The sequence below is a fragment of the Bos grunniens genome, chromosome 9, assembly GCF_055505025.1.
Source record: "Bos grunniens cultivar Pamir isolate PY7600 chromosome 9, Bosgru_T2T1.0, whole genome shotgun sequence".
Lineage (NCBI taxonomy): Eukaryota > Metazoa > Chordata > Mammalia > Artiodactyla > Bovidae > Bos > Bos grunniens.
The window spans coordinates 102949334-102961384 of record NC_141173.1 but is presented as its reverse complement, the minus strand read 5'-3'; the positions used below and the strand labels follow the sequence as shown (position 1 = coordinate 102961384).

Sequence of the window (12051 nt, the reverse complement as noted above, 5' to 3'; positions counted from 1 at the left end):
GTGCAACGTAAAGACAGAAAAGGTACAATTACATGTGTACAGTTTGGTGAATTTTCACAAACAGAACACACCGACGTAACCCGCACCCAGATCTAGAGACAAACCAGCGCCAGCGTGGCCCCGGGGACGCATTGCCATCACCTCCTCCAAGGGCAACAGCTCCCAAACCATAGGCTGATTTTATGTGCTTGCTCACATGTGATCCTCTGAAGTTTTTCTTACAAGAGTATCTTGTTCATGTAAGTGCTTCAACAGTACTTAAGTGATGATGGTAATTAACAGCAGTCCATTCTCAATAAATGCTTACCATCCTTCCAATGAGCCAGGCAGGACCCAAGTTTCGATTTCCCATGCATTTTAACTGGCAAAGTGTCAGCAGTGTGGTTACTGGTTGGCACGTTCTTTGGGGTCCAGGAAAGACTTCCACATTCCCATAATCATGCTGCTTTCCCTGCCTGCCTCCCTCAGGCTTGGTAGATGGGGTTGCTTTTCTATTGACCACCTCGGGCAAGGGTCTTGGGGATGGAACTGGGGTGTAACAAAATAGTGAAAATTCTATTACGGATTCAGAGTTTCCTTGGACTCCGTGAAAATTCTAGATTTTAAACATCATAATACATCCAGCTTCCTCCTGATCCTCTCAGAGGGCAGAATGTACAATAAGACTGTCTGGTTGCAGAGAACAGACTTGCGAGCTTGAGGGTGAGTTTAGCAGACGCTGTAAACAGTGGATGCTTATGAGGTCCACGAAACTGGTGAGAGAAAGCCTCAAAGGGTTTGGCGTGGAGCTGGGCAGACGGCAGTCCTGGATCAGCCCTGCCCTGGAGCGCGGACACCCCTTTGAGTCGGTTTTGCATGTGGGCAGTGACCAGGAGGCACTCACTGAGCCATCCTGAAGCCTTCCCATGTCTGAGGAGGCCCAGGGTCCTCTGGAGAACTCAAGCCATGGAGAAAACTGAGCCCAGTGAGAAATGATCAAAAGGAGGCCAAACGTGGAAAAGACAGTTTGGAGAAACGCATGTTCTCATTTGGAAAAGGACAATCACTGTCATCAGATAAGCGCCCCCTGCACTTTCCTTGCTGTCATGGGCCCTTAGCAACCATCTCTCATCAGAACCATCACCTCCTTTCCCAGCCCCGACACTCAGCGGGGCACTCAGCATCAAACTCTAGAAGCTCAAGTGACCATCTCGAACTGAACGGAACATCTGCAACTGTTGATCCAACTCAGACAATTCAGGTCCAGACGCCTTCACTCCAGCCCAGAGGCCTCCCCCAGCATGCACGTCCCTGACATCCTCCCAGGCCTGCCCTTGCCTGCTGTGCCTCAAGACAGTCAGCCGAAGGACTTAATTACTCTTGGTTTTTAGAAAACTTACCAAGTGGGTGGCTGGAGGACGGTAATGAATAATAACAAGTGAACACAACAAATCGAAAAAGAAAGATGCCTTCTAGGCTCCATACAATGACCGATTTTATTCTTGATTCGCCAACTAGAAAATCTGCAGTGATTCCCTTTTGCTTGACACCACTCAGCCGACGTCTTCAGCTGCCGGGATGTGCAGCGTTTATACAGTTATGCGAAGCAGTTTATTGGTCCTGAGTGGTTATAACCGGGCCTGTAATGAGGTAGATGATGGGGAAACGGTACACATTAACAGTGAGGTGTTAACAGGCCGGAACCTGAAGGGGCTGAGTAGAGAGTTTCTGTGCGAGGCCCCGGCTTCGAGATGGCTCTCTTGGGTTGAGGGCTAGAGTCCACAGGCCTGGCCCACAGGCCCCAGAAGACGGGGCGAGACTCTGGGGCAGCGTTCAGCCTTCCTGGAGGGTGCGTCCACCTGGAGTCTGCTGTGGCTTCAGTGGATAAAAAAGGCTTACTTTGGAAATGCAGATGTTTTATGTAGAAATAATATTTGTTGTGGTCCCACTAGAGTAACGCCCAGGAGATCCCCAGGGGCCTACCAGAGGCGCCCACCGCCTCTTCTCTGAGTCCTCAGGAGTGTCATCGATGGGACCACTCGGCCTCGGCCTTCATGGTCTCCTGCAGGGAAGGAAGCCCTCCAGAGTGCGGGTGAAGGAAGCTGGGGGCCCACACCCTGACCAGGCCCTGAGCCCTCGGCCTGCGTGGTCTGGAGGGAGGGAAGCCTGGGGCCCCCACCCTGACCAGGCCCTCAGGGTTTGTGAGGAGAGCAAGCCGCATCACCAGTGACCCACACACCAGCATCCGGTCCTGCACCTCTCAGCTGGGCTCTGCAGCTGCCAAGGGAAGACCCCAAACCCACCCCCGGATGAGGGCCTGACGACACAGCGTTCCGTTCCCACTTGGTGCCCAGCGTTTATATGCAGCCAGTTCAGGGGCCATCGCACCCACACCTGGACATCGCAGCCACGCCTGGACATCAGCCACGCCTGGAGGGTGGCCCCTAAGTGCGCCGGCACCCAGGACCTGTCCTCCTTGAGGTGCTGGGTCCAGGGTCACTAGGATCGGTGAGCAGACATCCTGTCCTGCTGGCATAGCAGGCGGATTCTTTACTGTCTGAGCCAACAGGGAAGCCTGGGACATGGTAGAATTTCCATTTCCAGTCTGTCCCCTTCCAGCAGCATTTATGAACCATGAACACATTCTAGGGAGGCTGGGCCCAAGAGGTGTTTGGAAGTGGCCTTTGCTTTCAGGAAACTGAAGGATTTAATGATTAAATAGACTTCCTTACAATTAACACCAAAACTGGCACATGGGTGCTGTTTGAGAATAATGAAAAATTGTTCTGGGTTTAAACGATGCCAACTTTTCCTGAAAAGAACATGTACGTATGTAGTACATAGGAACTCTTTTAAAAAGTTATTATTGAAGTATAGTTAATTAACAATATCAGTTTCAAGTGTAAGAAGGAACTCTTAAGTTGGCTGACTTAAAACATAGGACAAATCAGGGACTTCCCTGGTGGTGCAGTGGTTAAGCCTTCACCTTCCAACACAGAGGTTAGGATTCAGTCCCTGGTTGGGGAGTTAAAATCCTACATGCCTTGGGGCCAGTAAATCAAAACATAAAAGAGAAGGAATATTGTAGCAAATTCAATAGACTTAAAAGAGTAGGGCAGGTAATATATAGGGAATTTGTTTAGTGTGAGAGGCACTCCGTGTTTCTATAAACTATAAACCATGACTGAAGTCTGTAGACTAAGCATCAGGAAAGGGGGATAAACAGGATGGTGACGTCTCTAAGACAAACGGTTGAGGTTGACTCGCCCCCATAAACTGGCTTCTCCATCCAGAAAAATTACGCTGGAGCCTCCAGCTAGTGCTCATTCCTGTTTGATAAAAATGGAAGGTTTTTTAAAGTTTAACTAACTTCTCAACTTGAAAATCGCTGTGCTAAGCCGTGTGAAGTGTCAGCTGTGGGTACAGATTCTACCTGCACACCAAGGTGGCATTTTAAAATATACTGACTGTGACTAATGCTAAGCCGTGTGAAATATCATCTGTGGGTACAGATTCTACCTTCACACCAAGGTGGCATTTTAAAATACACTGACGTGTGACTGAAGGTAATGCTATTAATAATAAGAAAGAAAAGGAAATCCCATTGTCTTAAGAGACGCATGAAAGTGAAGGCTTTGTAAAGGAACTCTCCAGTAATTCCCAAAAAAGGCGGGGAAAAGATTTTTGGATTTAACTTTTCAAATTGAAGTTTCAAGGCCTTTCTGCAGAAATACAGTTTTATGACTTGCATCTCGTGCACATACACGCTGTAAACAGGCTCGTCGGTCATGTCCACTGACCGACGTTTCTTATGGAACCAGACTCTCCACTTGGGTGAATCAGGGTCGCCTGAGAAGGTCCCTCTCCCCGCCCCCACACCTTCCCTCTCTCAGTTCATTGGCGAATGAAGGGCATGGTGTTAATTAGATGGTTTAATAATTTAGTGGGATCTCGTTCCCATGGAAGCAGCCCCGGGGGCAATTTATCCTTTAAGCAGTGAAAGTGCTAAAAAAACTGTGGGGTGGGGGAAAACTAACTCCCAGTTCTTCGCTAAGGGTCTACTTTGGGAGGAAGGGAGCATGAGAGCTGGCAGTCTGACGGGCCCTGGGGGCCAGCCCTTCCTAGGAATGCTTGTGCAGAGACCGGTCTTTCGGGAGAAGCAGTGGGCCCACAGGGGCATCCCGGGAGCTGTGATTCCGGCCATGACAGAAGTGCTGTCTGGCTGATTCCCATCCCCAGAACCCATTGTGTGCTGGGATATCATCAAGGTCTAGGAAAGAGAAGCTTCCTTTATGGCCAGGACTATGTGTGACCAGGGCTGAAAGTGAAAGTCGCTCAGTCGTGTCAGACTCTTTGCGACCCCATGGACTATACAGTCCACTTCTCCAGGCCACAGTACTGGAGTGGGCAGCCTTTCCCTTCTCCAGGGGATCTTCCCAACCCATAGATGGAACCCAGATCTCCCACATTGCAGTAGATTCTTTACCAGCTGAGCCACCAGGGAAGCCCAAGAATACTGGAGTGGGCAGCCTTTCCCTTCTCCAGGGGATCTTCCCACCCAGGACTCGGGCCGGGGTCTCTTGCGCTGCAGGCAGATTCTTTATGAGCTGAGCTGTGACATCACGAGACTGGAATTACGTTCACGACCTCCTGAGCTGTGACATCACGAGGCTGTAATTACGCTCACGACCTCCTCTGTGTCTGGAATCGTCTTGCTCCTGGGCCAGCTCGTGCTCTGACAAAGTCAGCGTGTTACCTCCCACGGAAGACGTGGGACTCGGCGTGTCTGAAACGTCAGTCTCGGGGAGCCTGTTCCAAGGTTCCCTAGGCCTTGAGGCGCTCTAGTTCACACAGCTGAGTTCACGGCTGGTTCCGGCCCTGTGTGCTCGATCGTCCATCCAGATGAGGGCTTTTCATCTCAGGGACCGGGCAGCAGTGGCGTGGGGCACACACAGAGGACGCTGGCCTTGGCTGCTGCGGGGTCTGCGGAGCTCACAGCTCCCCAGAGCTGAGGGGGCTGCTGCCCGCCTCCTCCTCCAGGGACAGAGACCCACCCCTGGCTTCCATCCTCGGGGCCGGGACCCCTCTGCTTGGGGTTGCTGGCTTGGGAGCATTCCAGGATGTACCAGTCTCCAAGGGACTCTCTATGACCCACGTCCCTCCTCCCACAGAAGGGCCTCAGAGTTTGTCTCCAACCTGTTTTTCTTATTTAAATTAGAGTCTAGTTGATTTACAGTATGGTGTTAGTTTCAGGTGTACAGTGAAGTGATTCAGTTATACACACACACATATATATATCCACTCATTTTCAGATGCTTTTCCCACATAGGTCGCTGCAGAGCATTGAGCAGAGTTCCCTGAGCGGAGCAGTACGTTCCTATCGGTCGTCTATTTCATATGTAGTAGCGTGTGTATGTTAACCTCAGCCCCCAGATTACCGCTCCCTCCACCGTAACCATGTCTGTTTCTACATCTGTGGCTACTTCTGTTTTGTAAATAAGTTCCTTTGCACAGTCTTATTTAGATTCCACATGTAAATGACATTATGTGGTATTTGTCTTTCTTTTTCTGGCTTGTTTCACTGAGTGTGACAGTCTCTAGGTATACCTATGTTACTACAAATAGCACAATTGAGTTTCCTCCCGTGGATGAGTAATGCTCCACTGTATGTATGTATCACATCTTTGTTGATGCGCATCCAGGCTGCTCCCATGTCTTGGCTATTATAGGCAGTGCTGCAGTGAACACTGGGGGTGCACGCACCTTTTCAAGTTAGGGTTTTCTCTGGAACTCTGCCCAGGAGTGGGACTGTGAGATCATATGGTCACTCTATATTTCACTTTTTAAGGAACCTGTTCTCCACAATGGTTTCACCAATTTGCATTCCAACTAACAGTGTACCTTTCTCCAAACACACCCTCTCCAGGATTTACTGTTTGTAGATTCTTTGATAATGGTCCAACCTATTTTTAATCCCTACACACATACCCTACACATATTTTTTTTAAATTCAACTATTTGCTGCTGTCAGCACCTGTGAAAACAAGGCAGGATAAACACATTTCAAGTAGCTCCAGAAGGACTTTTATTCAGGAGAAAAAGCTAAAATATGCATTTAGTTTCTCAGTGAAATTTTAGTAGAAAAGTGGATGCTTAACTGAAACGGGGTCCGAGACAGTGTGTGCACCCCCCGGGCAGCCTGCCAGGACTCGGCCTCCTTAGACGACATTCCCCCAATCACCCCACCCCAGGATGAGCCATGGCCTCCTGGGCTCCCCGGTGGGAGCAGACCCAGGCTGACAGAGCTGCCTGGGAGCAGCGTTTCCCATTTCTGTTCTCCTCCAGCTTCTCTGACCACCCCCTGCACAGGCTGGGGAAGGCTGACTCCGGCCTCTGAGCCCTGATTCCAGGTGAAGTGGGCTCTGGTCAGAACACACCTTCCTCTCTCGAGCCTCTGAGAGGTTTACTCCCAAGGTGGGAGAAGGCAGAGCTGCCAGAACCTGGACACCAGCCCAGCTGGTTTGTCTGACTCGGCATTTCTTACACCGGTTTTGTGAAATGCTACCATTAGCACGGCACACACAGCTGAAGAGGGCATCCCGCTCAATAACGGCAACTTTCTCGGAGATAGAAAAGAAGATTTTCAACTTTGTTTAATCCAGCTTCCATCATTATTTGAGCCAGCCTCACCCCTGCCATGCACGCACACAAGTGTACACACACTCACACACACACACGGCTTGAAATACATATTAATACCATTGAACACATTTTGAGAACATCACAATCAGTTCCAAAGACTGAATTCTGTACCAGCCACCACGGTACATGAATTCTACACGTTCCAGGTCAAAGCAGCAACGGTGCTGAAGGCACGCACGCTCGTTTTGTTGACTCTGCTCTGTTCACAAGTCTTTTGCACCCTCGTTTGGAAGCCCCTTCCTAGCCGGTTGCAGCCTTGATAGCAGAGGCAACCCACGCCCTACAGGTGGCTTCAGTTCCGAAACAAGGTCACTTGGCAACAAGCATCTCCTTTCCTCCTTGACACCTTCTCGCAGCTTCAAATACGGAGAAGAAGGTGGGTGGGCAAGTCGAGTCTCCCCACCCCTTCCTTCCTTCCCTCCCTCCTTCCATCCTTCTTTTTTTCCTTCTTTTGTTGATGAAAATTCAATTAACCATCAAGTTAGGAAGAAGAAGAAAGGGAACCTTTTTGGAGCCGAATTGAGGACTATAACCCAAGAAGTAGAGGCTCAGAATGCTCAGAGAACCAAGGCACAGTCGTGTGTATTTGAGACAAGAATTGTACATCATGACAACACACTGCTACTTTACATAAAGTTCACCAAGGAGCCATAGTCCAAGTAAACATACAGAGCACACAGCAAGTCTCCATGGCCCTCGACAGAGCTGGGAAAGAACACTCTGCTTTTATGAAGTTTCACTGCTAATGTCAGAAGGAAGTACTTTTATGAAGTTTCACTGCTAACGTCAGAAGGAAGGAAAAACTGACCTTTCTGGTTGCCCAGGCCCTCCCGTCTTTGAGGAGCTCTGGTTAACATGTAATGCGATGCACACGGCCCAGACACACACACGCACGGAATTTTATGCTTAATGTTTTTCTTGTCCTGCCTTAAAATAATAAATCTTATTTTATCACTTTCTTTCTTCTTCCCTTCTTGCCTTCCTTCCTTTCTTGTCCAGACTGGCTGCCCTGAAAATAGAGTGCATGTCACATTTACTCCTGTTCCATCAATCGGAATCTCCCAAACGCCACAGAATTTCCAGCAAATAAATTTTTGTCACTTTACATGATTAATTATGCGTGAATGATACAAATATGGTCAAAGAAACGTCAAAGTGGCCTGAACTTGGAATTTTTGGTGAGAACATAGGACTTTGGAATACTGACGTTTTCTCCCAGAGGCTGTGACTATTTTCACCTTTTTTCTAGGTCATACCAAAGCCTCAAGCTTCATCATCAGTTTTGGTTTTTCTCATAAATGATCCTTTTCTCTTTCTTTGAAAGTTTAGAAAAATGCTGAATCTTCACTTTCTGTTTCTCTTGTAAAATGTGAGGTGCAATCCTCAGACAACCATTGCTATCACAGAATGAGTTTTTAAAAACTCCAATTTTCTTTCTCAACTCTTTCTTGCAAATGAGCTGATATTTGAACAAACCGGGGGCCTCTGAAACACTGCCAGGCCCTGGCAGTATGAGGTGGGCCCTAGGAGATGGTCACAGGGGCCCGGCCCAAGTTCCTGAAACTTCTCAGGCCAAGACCCTGGCTAATCTCATAACACCACTGTTCCCAGCTTTTTACACATGCTCAGATTCACTTAACTGTAGAAACTTGGCCATTTTTGCTCTGAAGAGTGCTCGCTTTGTAGCCAACAGGGTCCACTGTGGCTCTGTGGAAGTGTGGCGGTGTCCCTGAAAGCACATTTAACTAGTTCTCGTAGAAAGAGGTGCGCCAGTGAGCTCCGAGGAGAAGAGCGTGGGGACAGGTGGGGCTGGGTCTGTAGGCAGCAGAGATGGACGCGTTTGTGCAGAGGCAAGTGTCAGCAAGAGCGGATGACGTCCTGGAGGGTACAGACCACAGGTGACCTCCGGACCCGGACTCCTGGGTGAAATCCCCACCAGGTGGCCATCAGTCCACCCAACCTCTTTTCTAACAGTATATTTTATTTTTTATTATTGACGTATAGTTGCTTTACTTCCTTCCCTGAAGTTGGGGCTTCCCTCATAGCTCAGTTGGTAAAGAATCTGCCTGCCATGCAGGAGACCCCAGTTCAATTTCTGGGTTGGGAAGATCCACTGGAGAAGGGATAGGCTACCCACTCCAGGATTCTTGGGCTTCCCTGGTGGCTCATCTGGTAAAGAATCTGCCCACAATATGGGAGACCTGGGTTTGATCCCTGGGTTGGGAAATCCCCTGGAGAAGGGAAAGGCTATACCCACTCCAGTATTCTGGCCTGGAGAATTCCATGAACTGTATAGTCCATGGGGTCACAAAGAGTCGGACACAACTGAGTGACTTTCACTTCACTTTATAATTGCTTTACAATGTTGAGTTTCTGCTGCACAGCAAAGTGACTCAGTTATATGTGTGTGTGTGTGAGTCGCTTCAGTCGCGTCCGACTCTGCAAGTGCATGGACTGTAGCCTGCCAGGCTCCTCTGTCCATGGGATTCTCCAGGCAAGAGTACTGGAGTGGGCTGCCATTTATGTATGTTTGTTAATCCCGAGCTGCCTCTCCATCCCTTCCATCATTCCCTTCCTCTAACACTTTTCTGGTCATCCATTTCTAGAAAAGAAGACCTTATCAGATGGCCGAAGATGAGCCTCCAGGGGCCAGTCTGAAGCCCCTGGTGTTCCGGGTGGACGAGACCACCCCCGAGGTGGTGCAGAGTGTCCTCCTGGAGCGCGGCTGGAGCAAGTTTGACCAGCAAGAGCGGAACATGGAGGACTGGAACCTCTACTGGAGGACCTCCTCCTTCCGGATGGCCGAGCATGTCAACGTCAAGCCCTGGCAGTGCCTGAACCACCACCCGGGCACCACCAGGCTCACCAGGAAGGACCTCCTGGCCAAACACCTGCGCCACATGGAAAGGCTGTACGGCGCCCCGCTGTATGAGTTCCTCCCCCCCACGTTCGTCATGCCCAGCGACTACAGCAAGTTCGTGGCTGAGTACTTCAAGGAGAAGCAGGCGCTGGACGCCAAGCTCAGCTACTGGATTTGCAAGCCCGCAGAGCTCTCTCGAGGACGCGGAATCATCATTTTCAGTGACATTAAAAACCTGATCTTTGCCGACACGTGCATCATACAGAAATACATCTGCAACCCTCTACTTGTCGGGAGATACAAGTGTGACCTCCGCGTCTACGTGTGCGTCACTGGCTTCAAGCCGTTGACCATCTACATTTATCAGGAAGGCCTGGTGCGCTTTGCCACAGAAAAGTTTGACCTCGGCAATCTGCAGAACAGCTATGCCCACTTGACCAACAGCAGCATCAACAGGTCGGGGGCCTCGTATGAGAAGATCAAAGAGGTGGTGGGCAGCGGCTGCAAGTGGACCCTCAGCCGCTTCTTCTCGTACCTGCGGAGCTGGGACGTGGACGATCTGCTCCTCTGGCAGAAGATCAACCGCGTGGTGATTCTCACCGTGCTGGCCATCGCGCCCTCCGTGCCCTTCGCGGCCAACTGCTTCGAGCTCTTAGGATTCGACATCCTCATCGATGACAACTTGAAGCCGTGGCTGTTGGAGGTCAACTACAGCCCGGGCCTGTCCCTTGACTGTTCGGCGGACGTGTCCGTGAAGAGGAGGCTCATCCACGACACCATCGAGCTGATGCACTTACACAGTCTCAGAAACGAGCGGAAGGAGAGCTGTAGTGCTGCAAACGGAAGTCCCGGCGTCTCCCTCGCTCGGAAAGACAGAGGTCGGGGCCGCGACCTTCCTCACGAGTCCTTCTCGAAACCCGGGAGCAGAAGAGCGTTCAGTAAGGATGGAACTCCTGGGGAGAAAGGGGTCACAGCGTGCCCTGAAAACCAGCACACCTGCCAGCCCCGAGCAGTGCTGAGCAGGCAGGAGGTACGTCCGCCGATGAGGGAGCCTCCCAAAGCCAAGCCGAAGGCCAGGGCCAGGCACCCGGCCCTCAAGACGCTCATCCCCCGCGTGTCGCTCATCCAGGCCCGCGGCCGGGAGAAGGGCCTCTCCCTGTGCGTGCAGCCGGACAGTAGCTGGGTGCCCGGTCCCCAGGCAGGCAACTTTGTTCTCATTTTTCCTTTCAACGAAGCTACTTTTGGAGCGTCTAGGAACGGACTCAATGTCAGGAGGATAATTCAAGAGCTCCAGAAACTAACGCATAAGCAGTGTTCTCAAGCGGCAGAAGAGAAAACAAAAAGAAAATAGCATGACTTCTTGAAAAGCAAGAATTCCTCTGCTGGGGAAGGCAAGTGGTTCTGTGCCCACCTCAGTTACTTCCCTGGGATTAGAGCTGTCGATTCGTACATAAATATAAAACTCACAGCAGAGCACACGCGGGTGTGGTTCCGTTCCATCACATCACCGGTCTCTGCTCGAATCTCTCAGAAGAACCACACGACCCTTACCTGTACTTGGAAATGCCTTATTACAGTTATACTGTGCATTTTTAACATGAAAAAACATTGTATTTAAAAAGGTTCTTTGGTGAAAACAGTACAAGAAAGGCCAAGGGTTAGCTCTTTCTTTCTTAATAGACCATATTTTGTTCACAATTAATCTTGTGAATGATCAAACATTCATCTAGAGTGAGTTACTGAAAGCTTCCCCACAAACAGTCAAATGACTGTTCTTTATGGATCCTAGGCCCTAAATCAGACACTGTACCAAACATCTTCCCACCAGGGACGTCCATCAGCCATATTTGAAAAGTGTCCCCTCTCTGCTGGCTTTACTACTGTTGGATTCCCCTCCAGCCCTGCAAAGTCCAAAACCTGCAGATTAGGCAAGTTACCATTCCTGCCCGATAGGAGAGACATAAAGCTCCAGTATTTACTGTAAACGCTGTGCTGAGGAGCCAGACACGAAGATCTCGTGCTGCATGATTCCATTTACACGAAATGCCCAGAGCTGGCAAATCCACAGAAATAGAAAGTAGGCTGGTGGTTCCCAGGAGTTGCTGGGGGCGGGGAATGACAGCTAAATGACCGAGTTTCCTTTTGGGACAAAAATTTCCAGAAATAGAGCAGTGATGGTTGCACAACGTGTGTAAATGTTTATAAATGTGCTGAATGTCCCTCATGGTAAATTTCATCTTGTGCTTGTTTCACCACAATAAAAAAAGTTAAAGCAGGAAAAAAAAGAGACAAGATTAAATTATTGAGAGTCGGGATGCATAGCGCGTGCTGCAGGTATCGAGAGCCAAATTCAAGGAAGTAAGGACTCGGGGCTTTCCTGGCGGCCCAGCGGTTAAGACTCCACACTTGCGGTGCAGGGGACACAGATTTGATATCTGGTCAGGGAACTAAGATTTCACATGCCTCGCAGCGGGGCTTAAAAAGGAAGTGAGAAGCGTCCATTTCGAGGT

At 49.8% G+C, this 12051-nt stretch overlaps 1 protein-coding gene across 1 annotated transcript; it reads left to right on the top strand.

The window, feature by feature from the left end:
• The first annotated feature begins 1557 nt into the window (after positions 1–1557).
• Positions 1558–11826, top strand: TTLL2 (tubulin tyrosine ligase like 2). The gene is made up of 2 exons (XM_086316692.1): positions 1558–1629; positions 9288–11826. Exons 1-2 carry the CDS (start codon positions 1558–1560, stop codon positions 10890–10892), a joined length of 1677 nt encoding a protein of 558 aa, XP_086172818.1. The 3' UTR covers positions 10893–11826.
• Positions 11827–12051: the final 225 nt, after the last annotated feature.

Coding starts and splice junctions, on each gene's coding strand:
- TTLL2 (XM_086316692.1), top strand. CDS start 1,558: ATGTGCAGCGTTTATACAGTTATGCGAAGCAGTTTATTGGTCCTGAGT. Junction 1,630..9,287: donor ATAACCGGGCCTGTAATGAG/GTAGATGATGGG, acceptor ATCCATTTCTAG/AAAAGAAGACCTTATCAGAT.